At 42.2% G+C, this 26082-nt stretch overlaps 1 protein-coding gene across 4 annotated transcripts in view; it reads left to right on the forward strand.

Moving 5' to 3' along the window:
- BTK (Bruton tyrosine kinase) overlaps nucleotides 1-26082 on the forward strand; it is a 32514-nt gene continuing 6432 nt past the window's right edge. Inside the window, exons 1-13 of one of the 4 annotated variants that reach the window (XM_082718498.1) lie at nucleotides 1-176; nucleotides 8930-9097; nucleotides 9631-9729; nucleotides 13579-13647; nucleotides 15182-15263; nucleotides 21726-21854; nucleotides 22142-22209; nucleotides 23157-23344; nucleotides 23762-23824; nucleotides 24404-24458; nucleotides 24744-24823; nucleotides 24989-25116; nucleotides 25955-26029. In XM_082718498.1, the coding sequence (XP_082574624.1) occupies nucleotides 8957-9097; nucleotides 9631-9729; nucleotides 13579-13647; nucleotides 15182-15263; nucleotides 21726-21854; nucleotides 22142-22209; nucleotides 23157-23344; nucleotides 23762-23824; nucleotides 24404-24458; nucleotides 24744-24823; nucleotides 24989-25116; nucleotides 25955-26029 (1177 nt within the window). In that variant the 5' untranslated portion in view covers nucleotides 1-176; nucleotides 8930-8956. Of the gene's footprint in view, nucleotides 177-6512; nucleotides 7058-8929; nucleotides 9098-9630; nucleotides 9730-13578; nucleotides 13648-15181; nucleotides 15264-21725; nucleotides 21855-22141; nucleotides 22210-23156; nucleotides 23345-23761; nucleotides 23825-24403; nucleotides 24459-24743; nucleotides 24824-24988; nucleotides 25117-25954; nucleotides 26030-26082 lie in introns of those variants that run through there. The other 3 variants (XM_082718496.1, XM_082718499.1, XM_082718497.1) reach the window with 3 other exon arrangements.

Genomic DNA, 26082 nt, shown 5'->3' on the forward strand with positions numbered 1-26082 from the left:
AACAAAAAAAGGGAACTGAGTGGCTGTGAAAGGGTGGGGTTTGCTCAGACTGTCCTTCCTCTCTGGACTGTAAGAATATGTCTCCAGGGCCAGTGTCTTCTGAGATCGAATTACACCTTCAAAGTCCTGGCATCTCAATGCATCTGGGAAGCTACCTGCATTAAGTCAGGACTGAGGTGGGTCTGGGGTATGGCAAGGGCTGGGCAGCCGCCGCAAATCCTTTTCATGGGGACCGCCCCCCAAGGCAGGAGAGAAAGCATGGCTCGTGCCATATAGTCTTGCCCGAAAAGGAGGCTGACAGAGGGTAGCAATGTCATCAGTGCAAGGCCCTGGCAGCCCTTCCCGATGATCAGAAGGGACTGAAGGGTTCCTTCTGAGTCAGGTTGTGGGGGGAAGAAGAAGAGCAAAGAGGGACATGAGGGTACCACTGGAACAGGTAGCAACTGTTGGAAGTGGGCACCCTTGCAAACCTTGGCAAAAGAGGAATCTTGGCGATGGCAGGGGGATACAAATGTGCCATTTGGCCAAATACTGCCTGAAGATGCAAAAGGTAGATTTGTGTCCAGAGGCCCTTAGGAAAAGAAAATCTAAGAGGCACATTGAGAGAACAGTAAAAGCTCACGTGCCTTTGTAAACTGGGGAAAAGCCCAGGCTAACCCTGGGGGGAAGTTGCCTGCCATGGGCTAATTCGGGCCGTTGTTGCCAGGAGCAGAGCTGGCTTATTGGAAGGATTGTGTGTGCCAGCCTCGTGGTGATGTGGGTCACAGACTGGGCCAGAAGAAAATAGCCTCATCCTCAGCCCAAACAGTGGGGCTGACCCCTGAGGTCATGGGGCCAGTTTTTCCTATTAGCACTGCCTGCCATGTGCACGGCTTTCTTTTGTCTTCATCATTTCTCCTCTTCCTTTCTCTTCTCTCCTCCTCTCCTTTCGCCCCTCTCCGTCCCCTTACTCCTTTTCCTCACCCTACTGTCTCTACTTGTATTCCATCTTCCTATACACCCTCCTTTTATCTCGTTCATTACCGCATTCCCGGGAATAGGTTCAGAGCTTAATGAACAGTTGTTGAATCGCATTAGATTATTCCTGCCCTTTCCTTTCCCTTTCTAGTACCTTCCCCATAGGATTGTCATGAATAGTAACTCTGTTAATATATATAAAACGGTTAAAGCCTGGCAATTGTAAGTGCTAATATCTCCATGTTTGCTCTGATTTTTATACTGCCTGAGCGGCTCTGCCTAGGGCAGATGGTGTGGCATGTAGAATAAAAGTGGTTGGTGGCCCTGATCAAGACATCCTTGGATGAGCTATTAGACCTCCAAATGGAATCCTGGTCCAATTTCCTTTCTTATTTTATTTTTATTTTATTTTTTTTTTATTTATTTATCAGAGAGAGAGAGGGGGAGAGAGTGAGCACAGGCAGACAGAATGGCAGGCAGAGGCAGAGGGAAAAGCAGGCTCCCCGCTGAGCAAGGAGCCCAATGTGGGACTCGATCCCAGGACGCTGGGATCATGACCTGAGCCGAAGGCAGCTGCTTAACCAACTGAGCCACCCAGGCGTCCCTTTATTTTTATTTTTAAAAAGATTTTATTTATTTGTTTGTCAGAGAGATAGAGTACAAGCAGGCAGAGAGGCAGGCAGAGAGAGGGTTGGGGGGAAGCAGGCTCCCTGCGGAGCAAGGAGCCCAATGTGGGACTTGATGCCAGGACATTGGGATCATCACCTGAGCCAAAGGCAGCCACCCAACCAACTGAGCCGCCCCGGCATCCCCAATTAACTTTTTTAAAAAGATTTTATTTATTTATTTATTTGCCACAGAGAGAGAGAGCACAGTAGGGGAAGTTGGAGAGGGAGAAGCAGGCTCACAGCTGAGCAGGGAGCCTGATGTGGGGCTCAATGCAGGGCTCGATCCCAGGACCCTGGGACCATGACCTGAGCCAAAGGCAGACACTTAACTTACTGAGCCACCCAGACGCCCCAGTCCTGGCCCAGTGTCCTGATCACCCAGTTCTCCAAGCTCCAAATCTCTATGGCATGTTGTGGGTTTCTAGACGCAGAACAGCAGCAAAGCCCAGAGGTGGGCTCTATAAAGCTGAGGGACTGTCCTCTGTACTGTTAGCTGTGTTCTAGCTCTGCTCCTTCCCTCCTTTTGCATGCCAAGCCCCTGAAACCAGGGTGCTATAGCCTCTTGGGAGCCTCAGTTATTTGATAAAACAATGCCATCCTCCTAATAAGCCACAAAATGCAAATACTCATGGAACCTAAAGCATTCAACCAAAACACTATCCCTTAAGGCTAACCCTGTTTGCTCTGTTCTGACCTCCTTTATAGCCAAACTGTTTAAACTGTTTGTGTTAAAGCCCAAATTCTGTTGCTTATGGCCAGTGATGTGTTTGTCTGGAGCCCTTTGTGAACTCTTTATGGTGAGAAACAGTGCAATTTTCCATCCACTTCAAGGGTCTCGGTGCAATTTTAAATTATCATCACCATGAAATACTATTTCCATTTGAACAAATCTCCTACAGAGACTTTCCTTTCCGCGGACTCAACCCATACCAGGAAGTGACTTAGGTGTAAGGGGAAGACATGCCTTTTGAAAACAAGTTCAGATGTTCTCCAAAAAGTTGCCAGATCCCTGCTGCTGTTTGCCCAAAGATGCTACGCTGAGGCCAATTGCTAACTCCTGGGAATAAGGGAGAGCTAGAATTTTCAGTGAGGCAGTATTCAACAAGAAGCTAGAAACAAGACATTGACCTAATTCACTCCAAAGCTGCTTGGTTATGCAAATGAAACCATCAGGGGAGGGGGAGAGAGAACTCCTCTGAGGACCCTGAAACAAATAGGCCACGTGTGACTTTCAGTTTCTATAGAGGTTCATGTGCACTGACACAGGGTGTTTGAAACACAAAATCCTTAATCCCAGGCTTTCCTTCTTACTCTCGGAGAAGCATCACCAGATGCCCTGAGAGTTAATGTTGCTTATCTGAATGTCAAGTTCATCTCACAGCCTTGCATCCCTAAAAACAATAAACTATAGTCAATTAGCTCATCCTTAGAAGACAAGATTCTAGAGAGTCAAGATAAGTTAAATTTTAGACAAGTTGTAGGTTGGAATACACTGGAGTTCCAGATCACTGGCTCAATGAAAAAGCAGACTAGTCGGCAATAAAAACAGAGTGAAAAACTGACTAGAAATGAGCTGAAAATAAATAAAGGAATGGGAAAAGCAGACTCTCAAAAACTGCTGTCTGGAGTGGAAATTGGTAAAATACCTCTGGAAACTACTTTGTCAATATATTTCAAAATGCAAAATGCACGCAATATGCCCCAAGATTAATGCCTTTGTAAAATGAGCTTGTAATTGTGATTTTCTTTTTAATATTCTTATCCTTGAAACATTTTTTATAATTAAATGTGTTCATTTACTATTGAAAGAGAAAACACAGCATATGTTTAAGCCAGGGAAAACAAAAACTGAACCTAAAGAGAAGGCCAAAGGGCCTCTCAAGTCCAGAGCTAAAAATGGACACCACAGGAGTCACCCTCAGAGCAGAGGGACAGTGCTGAAAGTATTACCACCAGTCTGATGCTGAATGCAGACTTCAGATTAACCATCTGGCTCTCATGGTCAATGTTAACATGACAAGAAGCTGAAGAAGAACCAGAGACCCAAGACCTCTCAGAGAGGACTGCAGGAGGTGAGAAGTTCCCTGGGCAACACACAGCCAGAAAACTGATTTTGGCTGGAGGGCCTCACCACAAATTTGGTCACCTGTTATACTGACCATGAAGTTTATCAAATAATGACTAGAGCTTCTTGGGAATTTAGCAAGAGTAATTTGGTTTCTTTGTTGCTATGGTTATATTCTAAAGAAGATGTCTCTTCTGGTTCCCAGGCCAAGGAATTCTCAGTGAAAATCTCAATCGGAACCTGAGAGATGCTTCTTGGGACTGAGAAGAGATTCGGGGAGAAGCTAAATTTAGCCCATCATACCTATTCTAATTTCAGACAGTTGCTAATTCTACCAGATTCCATAGTAAAACTTCAGGAAGACAGGACTGAAACGGGAACAAGGGATAACACAAAGCACATAGGCCAACAGATAAGCCAGACCTGGGTTTGCCACTTCGTCTGAGTAACTGAGAATTCATTCTGAGAGTGGAAAACCATTATCACTTGCACAAGGATGTGCACAGCAGCATCACTTATAATTGAAAACAAGCAATCTGAATATCCATCAATAGGAGAATGGACAAACCAAATGTGACGAATTCATCATACAGAATACTTTAAACACATAGAAATAGTCTAGAGCTACCAACATAAATAAATCATAAACTATTATACTGGGAGGGGCACCTGGGTGGCTCAGTAGGGTAAGCATCCCACTTGTGATTTCGGCTCAGGTCATGATCTCATGGGTGGTGAGATCAAGCCCCATGCAGGGCTCCACACTCAGCTGGGAGTCTGTTGGGGATACTCTCTCCCTCTGCTCCTCGCCCCACTCACACCGAAGTGTGTTCTCTCTCTCTCTCTCTCTCTCTCTCTCTCTCTCTCTCAAATAAATAAGTAAATCTTTCTTAAAAAATTATACTGAGAAGAAAAGCAAGCTGCTGAAGAGTATGTGGCTCAGTGGGTTAAAGCCTCTGCTCATGATCCCAGGGTCCTGGGTTCGAGCCCCGCATTGAGCTCTCTGCTCAGCAGGGAACCTGCTTCCTCCTCTCTCTCTGCCTGCCTCTTTGCCTACTTGTGATCTCTGTCTGTCAAATAAATAAATAAAATCTTTAAAAAAATGTTAAACATGCAAACCAAACTAAATATCTTTTGTGGATATTTATATATGCAGTAATAATGTAAAAACATGCCTAGGAATGATAAACACCAAATTGAAGATATTATTAACCTCTGAGGAAGGACGGGGATTGGTTGAAGAGGAGTATCCAAAGAGGTTTTGACTCTATGGGTAGTATTTTATTTCTGAAAACACCAGAAGCAATTATGGCACAATGTTAAGACTGTATTAGAGCTTGGTGAGTACCTGAGTGTACTGTTCTTCTCTATACCATCTATTTGCAACATTTTATAGTGTAAAAGAAAATACATTTGATCAAAATTTTGTATTCACAGGATGCAATAACAACCCTAGTGACAAAGAGTGGATGGGTGTTTCACCTAATCTTATGCTTTTATCCCATCAACAATGAAAAGAAATCCTGAAAAGAAAACAGCAAGTAACACCAGTTAGGATCTCCTTGTGGAAGATTTAAAAGAAAACGTAAGAAAATCTGGCATGACTAAAAAGAGTCCACATGTGGGAGAAAGTACAGTTGACAGTTAACAGGGCTAAATCATCCTTTTTACTTGGAGGATTATTGCAGAGGAAAATGCTCCAGGACCCTGCAATCTCTCTCATCCCCTGAACTTACCACCATTTCCTCTTTTGCCAAATGTTCCTAGAAGATGCAGAGGGTCTCTCCCAACTGCTCTTTGATGATAACCATGGGGGATTACAGGGTGCTGAAGTAGATAACATCAAAACTCATTGAAGGCAAAAAAATAATAATTATATTCATATATATATGAATATATATATTCATATATATATATATGCCTTATATATCCGGGAGGCAATGAGGTAGGTATCACAGAAACAGCAAGGGCTATGGAGTCACAAATGGATGAGCTTGAGCAAGTCACACAACTTCCATGAGTCTCATTTTCTCAGCTCTGTGTTGAGAGAAATAAATGAAATAATGAGTATAAATAATGAGTATAGACTGCACTGAAAGAAACACAAGTTTCCTCCCACTCCCTGGGGAGAAAACCAAATAAATAGGCTCTGGGCAATTGAGTAATGCTTTAAAGGAGAAATAAAGAGAGAATGATATTTCTTGGATATTCTGGCTAAGTAGCTATCTGAACTATGACTGACTGGTTATTTCTAACTAGCATCTCCAGGACTCTTCCCAATCATAAACAGTCTGTGCAGTCTTCTGAATTTTGCTCTGGTGTTGTCCCTGATAGTGTTTCTCTTAGCTTGAGCAATGATAGGGCCAAAGGCCAAATGATAGGACCAAAGGTTTAGTTTACTGATCCTGCAGGTGCTTTTTGTATCAATTCCTTGGCATAGTGAAGTTTGTTAGATGGTTAAGCTCTTACAAGCATTCTCTTTATGAATTCTGCTGCTCCACAGGGAGCTGGGAGGCTGCAAATGTGGCTACATGAAAATCCTTGCATTTGTAGTATAATAAAGAGAACATTTTAATGCTGGAATTCTGTATTTTAAATGAAGAGCTCTGTGTTTTTCTATTATTTTTCTTTCTCTTTCTTTATATGAACAACTGTGTGTGTGTGTGTGTGTGTGTGTGTGTGTGTGTGTGTGTGTGTGTATAATATTCATGTCACTTCTGGTTTCCACCCCCACCCCCACTGTCTGAGTGAAGTGGAGGGTCAGCCCTCACGGTGCGTCCTTTGTGGTCAAATTGACTGTCAGCTGCTGATATGGTTAGAAAAAAATTTAGAAACTTCCACAAATAAGTTGCAGCTGCCCTCCAGTGCAGAGGGTCCATCACACACCAACCTTCAGGAAGACATAAAGACAGATTCACCTCCTTTCACATTATATTGGTGGATGGATCGGTGATGGCTAAGAAGGAACTACCACATTTTCAGGCTGTGTGTCTGGACTGGATCACAAGGAATTAAGGGGAAAGCAGTCAAAGAAGGGGCAACCAGACCTTGGAAATCCTGGCAATCCTTTAACTCAATAGTCTAACCGTAGAGGCCATTTCACCCCTTGCTCTGAGGGGTGATGGCTATTGAGAGACTCGCTTACTTCCTCATACTTAGACCAGCACTGAACCCTAACCCAATAGACACTTGAAAGAGAGGAAGGCGTCCTCTTGTACAAACTGGATTTGTTCTAAAAGAGAAAAAGAGCAGAGGCAGCTTCCAGAAGGACCTATCTTATAGGAAGTAAGAGCAGAGGCCAAGACTAAAGCGGATGCTGGGACAGAGCAGGGAATGTGTCCATCAAGAGCTTGCAACAAAACTGAAGGTAAAATGATGGGTATGCTTTATTCAGCTAACAGAAAGAAAACTGGATGTAGTTTGTTGGGAGGCTTCTGATCCAATTTACTGCTCATGCTACTCACTTTCATTAAGGCTTTATTTTTTCCTCTGTAATCAGAGTCTTTTTGATTGTGAAGAGGTACTCAATCGGAATTCACTGTGGGAAAAAAAATGGTATTGTTACAAGGATCTCTATAAGTTGACAGTTCTTGAGAATACAGTATCATTACTTGGTTACCACTACTTCTGAATAATTGAATAATTTCAGGTTTGACAGAAATCTCTGTGGGTGTTGAGCATTAGAAAGTCCTCCGGTCTTATCAGTTCGTCACTCCTGCGGGAGACCATTTAAACCAAGGAGTCAGGGAACTGTGTGGCAAGGTGTGGGAAGAGGTACGCTCCTTGGCCTAATTTTTCTCAAAAGATCATTTATAAACCATTGAATGAATCCAGCACCAGAAGAGAGTTGCATCAACATGGTGAATAAGTAGCAAAGTGATCATTCTGAACATCCCTGGTGTTCCTTTAACCTATTTTTAATGTCTCCCCAGTATGGTAATAGAATTTTCTACACCACAGGAAAGAGCAAAATAACGGTGCGGATAGCCTCAGACTTTGATAAAAACCACTCCCTTGCTTCCCTGGTGTGAGCAATAATCTGTGCTTGGCAGGTAAAAAATGATGCTGACTTTATTTATTCAGAATCCACGGTGCCACCAGAAGCACAAGGAGTTTAGATTTACAAAATGCCATCTATTCCCCCCTTAAGAAAAACCCACATGTAACAAAATTTGAGGTGAGCTGGTGATTTTTTCAATACTTACTTAGTGCCCCATTTTGTGACAGTATTTATGTTTTCACTTTATCTTTCTAAGGAAGGTTTGGAATTTGTACTATGCAATTGTGCATAAACTTTAAGTGAATAACTAATAAGAAGCATGTTTTGCGTGAATCAAAAGAGCCAGTGGTGATTTTTCATAACTTTCTTTGCACTTCTGTACTTCAGTTACCTAAACTGAGTCTTTCTAGAGTATTGTGAGTTTAGAGAGGGTAAACAAGTTACTTTTTGTAAATAATCAGAGATGGCATTCAGAAGAGCAAGACAGTTGCATCACTTCTGTATGACAATGTCTACAAGAACCAATCTAAGAAAAAAAGGAGAGGAAAAACCAAAACCAAAACCAAAACCAAAAACAACCAATAACTGCCTCCCTCAAAATTGTTTTTCAGTTTTAGAACAAAGCTTGTATCCTTTATAGCTCAGCCAGTGGCTGATGGGCAAAATCGGTTGGGCGGCAGTTAGTATACGTCCATAACTGCAGGTGCAGCCTCCATATTCTTACTAGACCCCTGGGTTACAGACCCGGTGGGACACTGTTTGAAAAACTGCATTCACTGTCTAGGAAACTGGGAAGTGAAAGTCCAATATCTGCCTCAGTGGAATTCTAGCACCTGCATTGTCCCTTCTGGGGATATCAGAATCAACAGTTGCACTGAGACTTTTGCTGTTCACAGATCCTGCACATACAATAAAGGGTGGTTAGTATAAAATGGCCTCCAGACATTACCAAGCACACAGGTACATGGCCTTTGACTCCAGAGCATTCCATGATCTTATACAAAAAACCAGTGTACATGAACTCACGCTGAACCCATCCTCCCTATTCAATGCGCATCTATTACACCTGAAGACTGGCCGAGATGGAGGCTGTGGAAGAAGGATGTAAAGGTAGGAGGAAGGCTCTTCATTAGCTTTGCACGATTCTGTTCCATTTGAAACTAAGTGGCCAGGCTGAGGGGAAACCAGGAGGGATGAGGATTTATGTGCTGGGTGCTCAAGAACTTTCTTTATCAACAGCACACAAGTGAGCTCCAGAAAGAAGCTATGGCTGCCGTGATACTGGAGAGCATCTTTCTGAAGCGATCCCAACAGAAAAAGAAGACCTCGCCTTTAAACTTCAAGAAGCGCCTCTTTCTCTTGACTGTGCACAAACTTTCCTACTATGAGTATGACTTTGAACGTGGGGTAAGTTTCTCTGCTGTGAAACCTGAGTATCTAGGATTTGGCCTTAGATCTTCCTTGAGGAGGTAGATAACTTTTTGGTTGGAGGAGGGAGGTGGGTAGGGACCTAGGTCTATTTCAAACTCAGAAAAATGTTTCCTAGCCTAGAACTAACTGCAGCCACACTGGAGCAAAAATTCAAAGGTGCTAAGAAGCCATGGGCGAGGAGGGGGGAATCTTACCATTGGAATCTTGCAGTTGGTGATCATTCATTAAATATTGTTGAGAAGGAAATCCAAGTCTCAAAAATTATTTATTTTTTATGGTAAAGGCACACACAGTCATCCACTCTTCTATAGTATTTGCCCTCTATCTGGTAGTCAAGGAAGTTTAGATTAATAGATCTGGAAGTGTCCTTGCTCCCCCCCCCCCCCAATGGCAGGTCCTGATGGATAGGGTGTGGGTGTCACTTCACTATGTTGAATGATTAGTCTAATTATCTGGTTGCTTAGTCACTTTTAATCTTTCTCCATTTTCTTCCTCATTCTCTTTCTCAGAGGAGAGGCAGTAAGAAGGGCTCGATAGACGTTGAGAAAATCACCTGCGTTGAAACAGTGGTTCCTGAAAAAAATCCTCCCCCTGAAAGACAGATTCCAGTAAGTAGAGCCCGTTGTCAGAGCAGGAACAGGTGGTGAGAAACTTAGAACACTTCAACTCTCTGTAAATAAACCTGTGATGCTGTGCAATGTGCTAAAGCTCCCTCACAAAATTCTTCACTCTGTTCTTGGTTATACTGAGTTTCAGCATTTTTTCCCCCCAGATGCAGAACAACTCACTTAATGTTGAAAAGTTCTAATACCAATTTTACGAAGACATATCAAATTTTCTCTTTTTTTTTTTGGAAGGATTTTATTTTTAAAAAGGCATCTCCAGACATTAGCAGAAGGAGAGGAAAATACGGGGGTGAGGATTGGAGGGGGAGACAAACCATGAGAGACTATGGACTCTGGGAAACAAACTGAGGGTTTTAGAGGGGAGGGGGGAGAGGGGTTGGGTGAGCCTGGTGGGTATTAAAGAGGGCACGTATTGCATAGAGCACTGGGTGTTGTACATAAACAATGAATCTTGGAACACTACACAACAACTAATGTTGTATTGTATGGTGACTAACATAAAAAAATAAAATTATTTTTAAAAATAAAAAATAAAATAAATAAATAAATAAATAAAAGGAATCTCCACAACCAACGTGGGGCTCCACCTCACAACCCTGAGATCAAGAGTCACATGCTCCACTGCCTGAGCCAGCCAGGAGTCCCAATATGTGAAATTTTCTTTTCTTTTCTTTTCTTTTCTTTTTTTAAAGATTTTATTCATTTATTTGGCAGACAGAGATCACAAGCAGGCAGAGAGGCAGGCAGAGAGGGAGTAAGCAGGCTCCCTGCTGGGCAGAGAGCCCGATGCAGGACTCGATCCCAAGACCCTGAGATCACGACCTGAGCCAAAGGCAGAGGCTTAACCCACTGAGCCACCCAGGCACCCCTGAGTCATGAGATTCTTTAACAACTCACTCTTGATTCTCCTCTCATTTCTCAGAGCCTCTCCAAGGCAAAATGCCTATGGATTTCTGAGTTGAGTCTTTTAAAAATATCATTTATTATTTTTTCCTAATTACAAGAGTAGTGTGTACCTATTTTGGAAACTCTAGAAAATACAAAAAAGCACAATAAAGATGATAAAATCATGCATAATCCCATTATTCAGTTAGAAATGACTAATGTAGGGCGCCTGGGTGGCTCAGTGGGTTAAGCTGCTGCCTTCGGCTCAGGTCATGATCTCAGTGTCCTAGGATTGAGTCCCGCATTGGGCTCTCTGCTTGGCAGGGAGCCTGCTTCCTCCTCTCTCTCTCTGCCTGCCTCTCTGCCTACTTGTGATCTCTGTCTGTCAAATAAATAAATAAAATCTTTAAAAAAAAAAGAAATGACTAATGTATGTTGGTATACAGACTTACAGTTGTTTTTCTCCACTTGCAACACATATGTTCACACTAATATGTATATTGTGTATTTATTTTTGTAAAGTTTATTTACTTAGGGGACACCTGGGTGACTCAGTTGGTTAAGCATCCAACTCTTTGTTTTGGCTCCTGTCGTGATCTCAAGGGTCCTGGGATCCAGCCCTGTGATGGACTCCAGGCCCAGGCGGGAGTCTGCTGCTTGAAGATTCTCTCCCTCTGCCCCTCCCCCCACTTGTACCCTCTCTTCCACTCTCTCTCTCTCTCATCTAAAATAAATAAATAAATATTTAAAAAATGTTATTTAAGTATCTCTACACCCAATGTAGGGCTCAAACTCAGGACCCTGAGATCAAGAGTCACATGCTCTTCCTACTGAGTGTGCCAGGTGCCCCTATGTACTTAGGTATTTAAAACTTAGAATCATACTACACATCTTGATTTGTAATGTACTTTTTCAACTTAACAATATATGGAAATGTTTCCCATGACAATAGATAATATTTAATAATGTGATTTTAATGGCTGTGTGGTATTCTCTATTATGAATATACTGCAATTTGTTTAACCAATCTTTTACTATTACACATTTAAGTTGTTCCAACTTGATATTATAACCATACTGAGAACACCCTTGCATACATCTTTACGAACTTTTGCTATTCTTTACCTTATAATAACTTCTTAGAAGTAAAATATTGTTCTTCTCTTTATTAAATCTGCACAATTTGGTTATGTTTATCTTTTTATTCGATTTTATTTTCTAGCAGTGTGATTTAAATTTTATACACTCCTACAAGCTATACATGAGAGTATCTCTATTTCTCTACATTCTTTCCATTACCAGATATTTTATATGTTTGTTAATTTGACAGCCAAGAAAAGTGATATTTCATTGCTGACTTATTTTTCAATATTTGGTTACTCATAAGGTTGAACGTTTGTTTATATGTTTTACAGTTCATTTATGTTTTTCCACTTGTGAATTGCCTGTTCATTTTTTGCCATTTTTCCATTGAAATATTTACCTTATTGCTAGTACTTTTTAAGAGATCTTGATATAGGGGCGCCTGGGTGGCTCAGTGGGTTAAAGCTTCTGCCTTTGGCTCTGGTCATGGTCTCAGGGTCCTGGGATCAAGCCCCGCATTGGGCTCTTTCTGCTTAGCAGGGGACCTGCTTCCTCCTCTCTCTCTGCCTACCTCTCTGCCTACTTGTGATCTCTGTCTGTCAAATAAATAAATAAAATCTTTAAAAAAAGAGATCTTGATATATTAAAAGAATCAATCCTTAATTATAATACATGTTGAAAATATCTTCCCTAGTTTTTCATTTATCTTTGAACTTTGTTTATGGTGTTTTTTACTTGTTCATTTTTACCATTCTGGGTTTTAAAATCTATGTCATCAAATTAGTTCATCTTTTCTTAATGAGTCTAACCTTTAGCATTATAGTGGGAAGTCTTGTCTCCCATAAAATTATATATAGTCATTTATTTCTTTTCTCTGTCCACTCATTGTTCCATTTTTATATTAAGCTTTGAATCCATCCATTAAGCTTTTGAATTTACTTTCATGTATGGTGTGAAATAGCCCCCCCAACACACACACACACACACCAGAAGTAGTGGTAACCTCCCTTTCATCGATAGTTTGAGATGCCTGAGGTTTTTTTTGAACACATATGTGCTGGATCTTATGGACATGTGTCCCTACTGGGTTAAAGAAAGCAATCTCTAATAATTAGCATTGTCTAGGCAGGAAATTCTTCTGGAGCGACTACAGAGGACTCCCAATACCTAAGGAAATCCAAAAAAGAACAATGCATCAACCAATAACTATGCTTTCTTTTTTAAGTTTTTATTTTAATTCTAGTTTGTTAACGTGCAGTGCTATATTGGTTTCAGGTGTACAATATAGTAATTCAACAGTTCCATACATCTTCCTGTGATCATCACAAGTGCACTCCTTAATCCCCATCACCTATTTAACCCACTCACCCACCTCCCCTCTGGTAAACATCAGATTGTTCTCTATACTCAAAAATCTGTTTCTTGCCTTGACTCTCTCATTTTTTCCTTTGCTTGTTTGATTTGTTTCTTAAATTCCACATACGAGTGAAATCATATGGTATTTGTGTTTTTCTGACTTATTTCATGTGGCATTATATTCTCTAGCTCCATCCATGTTGTTGCAAATGGCAAGATTTCATTCTTTTTAATGGCTGAATAACATTCCATTGTATAAATATATCACATTTTCGTTATAATTTCATTAATTGATGGACATCTGGGCTGCTTCCATATCTCGGCTCTTGTAAGTAATGCTCCTGTAAACGCTGGGGTGCACATATCCCTTTGAATTAGTGTTTTTGTATTCTTCGGGTAAGTACCTATAGTGAAATTGCTGGGCCGTAAGGTAGCTCTATTTGTAACTTTTTGAGGAATCTCCACACTGTTTTCTACAGTGGCATATGCTTTCATCTTTCATTGCAGAGAAGGGGTGAAGAGTCCAGTGAAATGGAGCAGATTTCAATCATTGAAAGGTTCCCTTACCCATTCCAGGTAAAGTGTTTTCTCTCACCAGCTCTCAAAGGTACCTGTAATGTAATAATTAGGGTTGGGGTGCAGGGCACAGTGAAGAATACTAGGTCCCAGTGAACAGAATTTGAGGTGGACAAGGAAGCTGAAGGGAGAAATGAGACTGACATGGGCTAAGACTGTTTTCTTCTCTTTTTTCCCTATTTAACATGGTACCTTTTAGTCCCTACACCTCAAAGAGAATCCATAATGGCAGTAATTCTATTATAGTGTGTCTCGTCTATGGTAACTGCATTGAGAAAGATGCTTTGTTTGTTGGGTGAGCATTTCACTTCCTTCTGGTTCTGCCTATCTGTCTAGTGGTGGTCATGTGGGTTGAAAAGACAGAAAAGGAGAGGGAAGGAGTAGTTATTAGGAAGTTCGGTATGGGGAAGGCTCATTACATTACACATAAACCTAAATTCTATTCTAGTCTGAAGTAACTGAAGAGCCACATAGACATCTGTTTCAGAGATGCACTGTAACCCATGAAGGAGAGTAAAGCTTCAGATTCAATCTACAATTTGGTTTGCTTGTGTCCTAAAAACTCTGTAGGTCACATGTTGTGAACATAGCAGCCTCTGCAAACAGTGAAAGCCAGAAAAGGAAGTGGAAAGTCTCAGGGGAGGGGGCTTTCTGTCATGGATTTATGAGCACAGCTAGATTAAGAACCAAAGAGAAAAATGTGCAAGGATCTTGTTCATGTCCCTGACTATATCAAAGTCGACAAAACCTGTGAAGGAGGAGTGTTTTAGACATAGTTTTTACTACTGTCTTTCAACAAGATGTTGTTTGGTTGGGCTAGTGGGTAATGCCAAATACCAGATAATTCAAATTAATTTACATTTGATTTCAGAATCCAGTACGTAATGTCTGTTGAGTCTGTGAGGATTAGAACCACATGTTTCATGAACCTCCAGAACACCTAACACAATGCCTTGTACATGTGAAGTGTTCAAATAATTACTGCCTGTTTGATCTGAAGGCAATGCTTAATACATATTTTTCTCTTTTTGAAGTAAATATATACTTTACTCTTTTGTGGTTTCAAACTTGGTTTGTTTTGGCAAGGGGAGGCCACTAGGCAGTAGGAGAAAAAATTGCCATAAGCTAAAATTTTGCTTCATACTATCCAAGTGAATAACCCTCATCTACCAAACAAGACTTAAGTTATACAAATCATTACTTCCATTTCTCTTCTATACAAACTCAAGTTTTAATAAGATCATAAAATATTCTTTGTTGAATAAACACAAATCCTGTCTCCACCAAGGCTGGGGGAAATATTATGAACTAAGTTTACACACAAACTGAAACAAAAGTCATGAGGAGCTGGGACTATTTAAAAAGCTAAGAATTTCTAAATCCTACAACCCTGGATACTGACAGAAGACCCTACCTTTCTTTGTTTTCCACTATGGATATACAAAATTGTAGCTTAAGATTAGTTCCTTCAAAGACTTTCTTCTTTCTTCTGAATCCTAACTGCTGAAGTCTGTGTGTCCATTGCTTCATTCAGGTTGTGTATGATGAAGGGCCTCTTTATGTCTTCTCCCCAACTGAAGAACTGCGGAAGCGTTGGATTCACCAGCTCAAAAATGGTGAGAATTACTTGGAAAAGAAACTAGTTTCCAAAGAAAGAAGGGAATAAAGTGGGGAGGGAGAAAAAGAGAGAAGAGAGGAAGGAGAAAGAGACACGGATGGAGGGAGAAGGAGAGGGAAAAGAAGAATGGATGGAAAAAGGGAGGTGAGAGAAAGGAGAAAGAGAAGAGGCGGAAGGGAAGGAAGGAAAGAGAGGAGGGAGGGGGAAGGAGGATGACAGAGAGCAAGGATGGTAGAATGCATTTTCTCCATTATTAGTGATACAATTGAGTTTCATATTCCCTTTTATGAATAAAATATAATGTGCTAGACTCAGGGTTTCAACCCAGTTCTACCACTATCTCTCTAGTGCAATTCTACAATTGTAGGCATCTCTATTTCTCTATCTATAAAACAGTCCCACTCTTTTCACCAATTTTGAGGGTGGTGTGGTGTGTCATTCAATGGTCATTGCAATATTTCAAGTCCTAAATATAAAATACCTAGTTCCGGTGATTAGATTATCATAAAAATGCTTGAAGTTACAGTGGGGAATATCCTTCCAAGCCCTCTCCCACCACAAATAAACTGGGTGACCTCTGGAAAGTAGGCCAAGGAGCTTCTTCCGAGGCATCATTTCTTCTTCTGAAAGAGAAATCATAACAATGTCTGTCATACCTACCTCCAAGGTTGTCCGAATGATCCAATGAAGTAATGTGTGTGAAAGCCATAGAAAACTGTAAAACACTGTACAGGAAAGCACTGTACATCTCTTCACTGTGGCTAAATATTTTCTAAGGAACATGTTCATGTTCCTTGCTTTGTGAGGACTTAAACTTGAACACAGTTTCAGCACTTGACATAGCCCATACACTGTGCTGAGATAAACTTGACTCTAAAGGCTTGCAGCACAGGATGCATGCAGACATATTTGTGTGTATATATAGCCACATGTCAAGTGACTGAGAGATTAACTGGTTGAGTTGACATCAGGAAAGGCTGCCTAGAGAAACAGGAAGGATGGCAGACTGATAACAGCATGGTTGGGTTATTGCACGACAGCCCTTTGTCTTAACATTTAGATTCTGATATTCAGTGGTTCACTGTACCACCCTTATTCACTCCCTTGAATGCAAGTCTGATTGGCCAAAATAAACATCACCAAATCTTTTGAGCTGAAAGAGGAGAGGAGAAAGGAAGAAAGGGGTCATTTATTTAATCCTTGCTACATGCCAGACACTGAGCTAGATATCTTACATTTATTATCTCATTGAATTCCCACAGCTACCTTGAATTCAAGACAATCGTATAGTAATTACTAATTACTCACTTAATGAGGACTTAGTATGTTCCAGGCTCAGTGCCCACTGTTTCAAGTATACTAGCTTTTAATCCTCACAATAAGCCTATGAAGTATGTATCATTCCCCTATTTACAGATGAGGGAACTGAGGTTCAAAGAGGTTCAGTAACCTGTTCATGGTCACACTCAGAGACATGCAGAGAGGTGAAGCCTGGGTCTTCACCACATCCCTTTGTCTGTAGGACTCCAGAACCTAAGCTTATTGCCTAGGTCATGCTGCTTGGGTGTTCTCAAGTCCAGAATGTACACCTGTAGTTGGCTGCAAGATATTCTAGAGGAAGGCCATGTTGAGATTGCAAATTGGTGCTATCTTGTACCACGAAGTCCAATTCTTGGCATGTTTTAAAGTAAGAGGCCTGCTTTAGCCCTAGGGGTACAAAACGAGTACACAGAGGGCCTGTATATTTGCACTTCCTTGATTTTCTCCACAGTGTGTCATACAGTGCCTTGCATACAGAAAGGGAGCATATCTGTTGTATCAACAGATATTTCTGTAAGGGTAAACAACCACCATGGGTAGTTGGGCTCCATGTTGATGGACAGCTAGGATTTAGTTTGGAGATAGGGGATGATGGGACATACTGAGGGAGAACCAGAAAAGAAAAAAAAATGTAACATGTGCAAGTTAGTAACTCCTTTACACTTTGACGAATTTCATAGATTAGCCTAACAAATACTTCTAGAGTGCCCTCTACATTCAAGGTATGAGCAATGACAGAGGATAAGAATATTCAGCTTGTAAACTTGGTTTACTGACTCAAATGGCAAACCTATCATTCTGGTTATACACTATTATTAAAGTTCACTGGGCAGGTAAACTTACAACAGTAAAAATAAAGCCAAAACAAGCAGAAAACACCACCCTTTCAACTGGGTTATGAGTGTGGATGGTTAGTGTGGGTTACGGTGCAATGTCGCCTTCTCTCTCTTGCATTTGACGGAAGGCATTTCATTTCCAGTTGTTCTAGACCTGGGTGTGTGTCTTGTTGAGCCTGCCTGGGCCAACAACATGACCCAAAAAGGAAGGACCTTGCAACAAATACCACAGTTGCTAGGAGATTTAGGTGCAAGTTCTAACAACACCAGAATGTCCCCAGGTGCTGGCAATGCCAGTCATGAACTAATCTAGCCAGCATAAAATCCTACTCCGGGGTTGAGTTTTCCTACTGTAGGATGAAATGCACCAACTGCAAATCACTAACATGAGAAGGAGACTTCATCAGGGTGTTGGCTACGTCTGCAGGGGTATTAGCTATGAAAGTACATGAGGGAAACTTCTCCAGTCCTGGATCTGAGCCTCAGGATGCCTGGGTGGTTCGGTCGGTTAAGTGGCTATGTTGGGCTCAGGTCATGATCCCAGGAGTTTGGGATCAGGTCCTGCCTCAGGCTCTCTGCTCAGCAGGAAGTCTGCTTCTCCCTCTCCCTCTGCCTTCTGCTCCCTCTGCTTGTGCTCTTTCTCTCTGTGTCAAATAAATAAAATCTTAAAAAATTTTTTTAATAAAAATAAAAAAATAAAAGTAGGGCTTCAGGTGCCCCATATCCAGCTGCCATCTTTTTTCAGTGGCACCTTCCATGCAGAGGTTGCATCCCTGAGGATGTAGCCATGCACTCTCTTCTTCCATTTCCTTGAACACAGCAGTGCACACTTTTAATGGTATAGCACCACAGATAGGTGTCTGCATTTGCTCTAGAATATTTCTTTGGTCAAGCTCAATAGATGCTCTCCAAATTGTAATATCAAAAATAAGCAAAGGGCCTGAGCTCACCAATAATGAAAGAGGGGCATTGGCAAAACTCCAACAACCAGTATAGGGAGGACTACTTCGTGCATGCCTGAAGCAGAGTTTCAGCCCATCAAGTACTTAGGATATGTGCACCAACCATTAATATTCCCAGACAGGACTGGCCCTCTGCATCAGTGCAGTAGTCTTTCCTGGCGCTCTCACTTGGACACAGTGGTGGTCAGCTTGGGTTGTTAATAAAAAAAAATACCATAGACCAAGTGGCTTAAACAACAAATATTGATTTATCACAGTTCTGGAAGCTGGGAGTCCAAGTTCGGTGTGCCAGTGGGTTTGGTTTCTGGTGAGAACTATCTGCCTGGCTTGCAGAATGGCTACTTTCTCATATGCCAGAGAGAGAGAATCTCTCTCAAGTCTCTTCTTATAAGGGCACTATTTCCATCATGAGGACTCTGCTCTTATGACCTAAGTACCTCCCGAAATCTCCATCTCCTAATACCATGACATTGAGGGGCTTTATCATATGAATTTCGGGGGTGGGAGGGACACAGTCCATGACAAACACTCTACTTTGGCAATTCTCACCTAAGTAGCTAGAAATACCAGCTTTGGATTGGGCAACAAAAGGAAAAGGTGTCATCTTCAAGGGACCTCTTAAGAGGCAGGCAGTATTTGGGAACATAGGGTGAGCTCCTTATGATCTGCTGGAAGTAGAGAGGGCAGAAAGCATTATGTGCCCTCATTAGCTTATTTGCATACCTTAGTTTATCAGAGTAGCCAGGGGTTGATGAGGAATTCTTGACAGATCAAAAACAAAAAAATGAAATCTTGCCATTTGCAACAATGTGGTTGGAACTAGAGGGTATTAATGGTAAGCAGAATAAGTCAATCAGAGAAGACAATTATCCTATGATCTCACTGATATGAGGAATTTGAGAAATGAGACAGAGGATCATAGGGGAGAGAAGGGAAAAATGAAACAAGAGGAAACCAGAGAGGGAGACAAACCATAAGACACTCTTAATCTCAGGAAACAAACTGAGGGTTGCTAGAGGGGAGATGGCTGGGAGGTTTGGGGTGCCTGGGTAATGGACCTTGGGCAGGGTATGTGCTATAGTGAGTGCTGTGAATTGTGTATTACTGATGATTCACATACCTGTACCCCTGAAACAAACATTACATTATATGTTAATTTAAAAAAAAAAGAAATTCTTATATACAACCCCCCAAAAAAAGAGAGAGAGAGAGAGAGAAACAATTCTTTACAGGTCTACCAACGTCTAGGCCTGACCAGAGGGTCTTCAAATCCCTGAGTGAAGAATAATGGTGGGGGGAGGGTGGGCAGAGAGTGGAAATAGAGCAATCAGTTCGGTTGATATCTGGAACATGGTTCAGAATTGCCAGTGGCTGGTAATAATAAAAGAAAGACTTTGGGTTGGTTTTATTATTGTTTTAAAATCCTCTGTAGATGGGTGCCTGGGTGGCTTAATCGGTTAAACCTCTGCCTTCAGCTCAGGTCATGATCTCAGGATCCTGGGATCTGGGATCCAGCCCCCATGTGGAGCCTCTCATTGTGGGGCTTTCTGCTCAGCAGGGAGTCTGCTTCTCCCTCTTCCTCTGCACCCCCCCATGCACGCTCTCTCTCTCTCTCTCTCTCTCTCTCAAATAAATAAATAAAGATCTTTAAAGTATTTTAAAAAATTAAATAAAATAAAATTCTCTACAGACAATGCAACTCCTTATCTGAATAGCTCCCACCACACTGTGCTTGGTATGATGGTGAAAGGGAGTGCTGAGAAAGTAAGGGGTGAGGATGGACTGGGACTAATGGTTAGAAGTCTTCAAATGCTCTTAGAAAAGCATTAAAATAGCACTTAAAAAAAAAAAAACAGCACGTTTGTTCATTTGCCTGTAAAATGCGCTGGGCCATCAGAAGCTTCTAGGCTTCCCCCAAAGTCTTAAGTCTTAACTAGTAAGCTCTTAAGAACTTGAGTTGTTCTCTATAGAGGAAAGTTTTGACTTGTTTTTTAATGTTTTAAAGAAGTTATGTGGACTTCCTCTTAGCAGTAAACACTGAAATGTGTAGGTCCTCAAATGTACACATTGTATTTTTTAAAGATTTTTTTATTTTTTTATTTGAGAGAGAGAAAGAGCATGGCAGGGAGGGACAGGGAGAGAGGGAGAAACACACTCCTAACTGAGCAGGGAGCCCAACCCCAGGACCCCGGGATCATGACCTGAGCTGAAGGCACATGCCTTAAGCGGTTGAGCCACCCAGGTGCCCCTCAGATGTGCATTTTCTTAGACCATTTAAGGTCTTTTTGTCCTAATGCTAGCTGTTGTCAATTATTTCAGTTGTCTTTGCTTCTCTGTTATCTGACAACATGATCCCAGGAGGACTTGACCAATTGACTTCATGCTAAGATCCTAGAGATACCACAGTATTAAAAAAAGTGATGCCAATTCCTCCTATCTGCAAACCATTGTATTCTTTACAAAGGACTGGCTTCTGGGACCTCTTTTGAGCCTCATGACTCTGTGAAGGAAATGGAGGTGCTGTGTTTGTCTCCCACAATGAGCTTAGGCCACTTCAGTGGCCCTAGGAAGAATGGAACCAGGAAGAATCACTTCATTTGCTCCTGAGTTCCATTCTGTTGACTATTCTCTGAACACCGAAAGCCTGATGCAGACATTCTCACTAAAGCAAATATCTCTAAAAGATCACTTAGGGGACGCCTGCGTGGCTCAGTTGGTTAAGCATCTGCCTTGGACTCCAGTCATGATCCCAGAGTCCTGGGATAGAGTCCTATGTCTGGCTCCCTGCTCAGCTGGGAGCCTGCTTCTCCCTCTGCCTGCTGCTCTCCTTTCTTGTGTTCCCTGTCTCTGTCTGTCAAATAAATAAATAAAATCTTAAATAAAATAAAAGATCACTCAGGTGGCTGGAACACTGGTATGCTAAGAACTGGAGTAAGAGTTTGGCTTGGGCACATTGTTTCCTGTATCTGGAAAAGAACACCGTCATCAACACTTTGCCTTACAAGAGGATTGAAATGCTTACTGGGAAAACAGACTCTGTGTGTGTGTGTGTGTGTGTGTGTGTGTGTGTGTGTGTGTCTGTTTTTCTCCTGGCCTCTGGAGACATCAGATATTCTTATCTTGGTAGTCAGGAGACAGTCATCATGACAGCCCACTGCCGAGAACTGCATACAAACTTTCCAGGGCCAGGGATGTTTGTCGTCTGCTTTCCTTCAGGGTGGGGGAGGAAGGGAGAGTTATTTGAAGCTCACCACTACCCTTTGTCAAAGAGGAAAACATGCAAATGGTGAATTCTTCAGAACATCAGATGTGATCTCTTTCTCTCTTTTCTCCCTCTTACAGTAATCCGGTACAATAGCGACCTGGTACAGAAATACCACCCTTGCTTCTGGATAGATGGGCAGTATCTCTGCTGCTCTCAGACAGCCAAAAATGCGATGGGCTGCCAAATTCTGGAGAACCGGAATGGAAGTAAGAGATATGATCAAGATAAATTTCTGTCTCTTTGGATTCTATCCGTCACTCTTTAAAGGGTTGGCCAATGCACAGAGGGGCCTGGGGAAGGGGATTAGTCGGCGCGCAAATACCACTGGAGCTCTGCTCTCCAAACCATGTGACTTGGCACAAGGCTGTACCCCCTCAGACTTCTCCTAACTGTCTTAAAGGAACTGTGTACAAAAGCTAAGTCCCTGAGCAAATCTGTCCCTGGCCCTTTCCTAAGATGCATTCTATATCAATACTGGTTTCTTACTTTGCAGGCTTAAAACCTGGGAGTTCGCACAGAAAGACAAAAAAGCCCCTTCCTCCCACGCCTGAGGAGGACCAGGTATACAGGGAAATTATGCTGTTACTGCTTAAATAGAAACTTACACTCGTGCCTGGCTGGCTCAGTCAGTAGAGCTTGTGACTCTTGATCTTGGGGTTGTGAGTTCGAGTCCCATGTTGGGTATAGAGATCACTTTAAAAATAAAATTTAAATTTAAAAAAGGAATCTTACAGTAACACTCTGAAAACACACCTGTCTTAGAACTCCCATGGGACTTGGCAGTGTTAATTGATGTTCATGTGGAGACATGGGATTTGTCCTGAATAGGACAAATCTTACCACTCTTTGGTGGTGAGAGAGGGGTCTGTTAGGATGTTCTTGGCAACAATTTAATCCAATAACCTGTTTAAAACAAAACAAAACCTGGTTTTTTAAATAAAAAATATTTTTCAAACAAAGTTTTAAGAATTTAACAGTAAACACCCATATACCCAATACTTGACCCTACCATTAATATATTATTTTAAAAGTTGGTTTTTTGGTTACTTTTTGAAGTCTAAAAAGCACTTTCTCATACTTTGTAAGTAAGCAGGGTAGGAGTTATTATGCTCATTTTACAAACAAGGAAACCAAGATTCTGGGCCACTTAGCAGATCCATGTACTAGTTCAGTGCCAAACTTTCTTGATCGTGGCTGTTCGTGGTTTTTGTCCAGGAAGCCTTAAAAATACTGATGCCTGGGCCCCGCCCCTGAGATTTTGACGTGATTGGTATAGGAAACTGCCCGGGATTGTTAACCACTCTCCAGATGATTCCAACGTGCACTTGAGGCTGAGAGCCCAGCACAGATACTTGAGAATCATTGTTGAATGAATGCTGAATAAACCTTTTTTGTTTATGCCTGATTTAGGTTAGAATGGTGTTTCGAGTAAGCCAGAGAGTTGTGGGAGAAGAGGTGGGTGCTTCATATCTAGCCAAACACCCCTACTTTTTCCCCCTACTACACAGATCTTGAAAAAGCCACTGCCCCCTGAGCCAACAGCAACACCTGTCTCTACAAGTGAGCTGAAAAAGGTTGTAGCCCTTTATGATTACATGCCGATGAATGCAAATGACCTACAGCTACGAAAGGGTGACGAATATTTTATCCTGGAGGAGAGCAACTTACCCTGGTGGCGAGCACGGGATAAAAATGGGTGAGTCCACTCCAGCTCTTCTGGAACCCTCTCCACACGTGTGCAGAAGCTTGCAGCTTAATTCCCCTACGTGGTATCCCAGTCAGCAGTTGTTCTTTCCACCCCAAAAGGAATATGCTGTCCTGCCAAATCCTTCCCAGAGTGCTTTGCTTGTGGCCACATCTCTAAGCCTATAGGGTCTGGGCCATATGTTGTCATGTACATATATAATCAGTGTCGCATGTGCAGAAACCACACACTTCACTGGCCTAGCCATGCATCAGTGGCATGATCCTCTTTGAGGGAGGGGCGTGGCTTATAGATCTCCATTTGAGATTGGTTCTGAGCTCAGAGATATGGAGTGCATATGAATCTGTCCCCCCTCCACCCACAAGGATGGGAAGTGCTGGGTGATCTACCACATTGTCTCCTCTTCAGGCAGGAAGGCTACATCCCTAGTAACTATGTCACCGAAGCAGAAGACTCCATAGAAATGTATGAGTGAGTATGCTTATGTGCCCAGCGCACAGTCTTCCCAGAGGAACTGAATACAGTATATACATGTTTATACTTTCAATATGTTATTTCAAGATACTTATTAAAGTCAGTACCAACTGGGTCAAATGATGCCACCACCTTAAATTAGTAGCTATGTCTTACCCTCACTCCAAACACCCTTTGCTTATGAGAGCTGGAGAGATCATCATGCCCTCCCCCCAAATCCAGAAGAACCAAGGAAAAGGATTTGACGGCTGGATAGGAAGCATTTGAAAGGGTGAAAATGTCAACCTTCTGTCACTGTCCCTTCTCCTGAATTGTGGAAATGGATTGTCCTTGGGTGCCCTGTCCCTGATCTCGTCCCTACATCCCTCTGCCACCTGCCTTTTGTCCTCTACTCTTCAATTCCAACCAGGCTCTGGGAAAGGGATGCAGGGTACTATGCACATGATAGGTACTCCATAAGTAGGAGTTGAGTGAACTGGATTGAACCACTGGCATAGATGAACTGTGGAAGGCGCTCTAACCTCTAAGCAGCTAATGCCATGGCCTAAGAGCCACTGAAACATTCTCCCTTTACAGGTGGTATTCCAAACACATGACCCGGAGTCAAGCTGAACAGCTGCTAAAGCAAGAGGTAAGGGTGTGACCACAGGCAAATGGCATTCTCCTTGCACAACAAGTGAGGGCTTTCTGCTCTATGTCCCCTCAAAGCAAGGCAGTGTCAAGACTGTCATATTATGGGGGGGGGGTGGTCTCAATAAGACTTTTCACTATCAAAAGCAGTGATGTTGCTGCTAAAACATGGCACTCACTCAGCAGTAAAATTCAGTCTTCAATTTTTCTCTCAAGTTCGGGCAGGCAGAATGCAGGTGTGAGTGCCACTTCCTCCTTAAAGTTGGCTTCTTTTTTGTTGTTTCAGGGGAAAGAAGGAGGTTTCATTGTCAGAGACTCCAGCAAAGCTGGAAAATATACCGTGTCTGTGTTTGCTAAATCAACAGGGTGAGTGTTACTGTGTCAAGGCCCTGGGGACAAAGGACAGAGGTGTTTTCATGGTGTGCCCCTCCTATGGTCTCTGCCCCTTACATGCAAAATTCATTTCACTTTACTTCTTGGGTCCTGCTGACCCTTGCTCCCAAGTCACTGACCCAGCCTCCACTTCTTCAGGGACCCTCAAGGGGTGATCCGCCATTATGTTGTGTGTTCCACACCTCAGAGCCAGTATTACCTGGCAGAGAAGCACCTTTTCAGCACCATACCTGAGCTCATCAACTACCATCAGCATAACTCTGCCGGTGAGTATCAGAGGCACCAGAGAAGAAGCACGTGACAAGAACCAGGAAAGGCAATTCCGGACAAGGTGGTGAGGGGAAGAAAAAGCCTCACAGGGCAGTGCAAATTTGGTGAAAGAAAACCCGTAGGATGCCAGGTCAAGATCAAGTAAAGGGGAAGTCAAAGGATGACTTTACAGCAAGTAGTGAGTGACTTTTTATTTGGTGACTGATGCTCAGTGCAAAGGAAAGACATAGAAGATCCTGGTAATTAACAAAGCAGCAAGTACTCATTGAGCTCCTACTGTATACACAGCAATGTTCTCGGTACCAGAGGAGAACACAGTGAAATTATCAGTCAAGGTCCTTGCCCTCAGAGAACATACAGATTAGAAAATACCCAAAGACAGTTTCTAAGTAGGGTAGACATTTAAAAACCTGGAGATTGGTGAGGACATGAAGACATGGGATAAGCTTTATTGGGAAGACTTGCTGCTTTCTGCTACCTCCACGCAAGGCAGTGTCAAGACTGTCATTTTAGGGGGTCCTTATGCTTTTGTTACTGAAGTAACAAAAGCAGAAGCTAGATGTGAGCTAAGTCTGGGCTGGGAGGTGGGGATATATTTAGTTGAGGAGTGTACATCAATGAGTATTTTCTGTCTTTTTTTTTTTTTTCTCTTCTGAAAATTCTTTTGTGAGAGGAGAAGCTTCCAGAAACATTTGGGTTCATGGAGATCTTCTGGGATTCACAATATACCAGAAGGATGACTGTCAGAAGTGCGAGGCTTTATGTGAGGGTGTGTGCATCATCCCCTCTCCTACACTGCACCAGCAACATGACCGTCTCCTCTGTATGTTTCAGGGCTCATATCTAGACTCAAATATCCAGTGTCTCAACAAAACAAGAATGCACCTTCCACTGCAGGCCTGGGCTACGGTAACTGCTTATTTCTCTAGGGGAGGGTGGATGGGCCAGTGACAAGGACTACC

Source organism: Mustela nivalis (genome assembly GCF_964662115.1).
Source record: "Mustela nivalis genome assembly, chromosome: X".
Taxonomy (NCBI): domain Eukaryota; kingdom Metazoa; phylum Chordata; class Mammalia; order Carnivora; family Mustelidae; genus Mustela; species Mustela nivalis.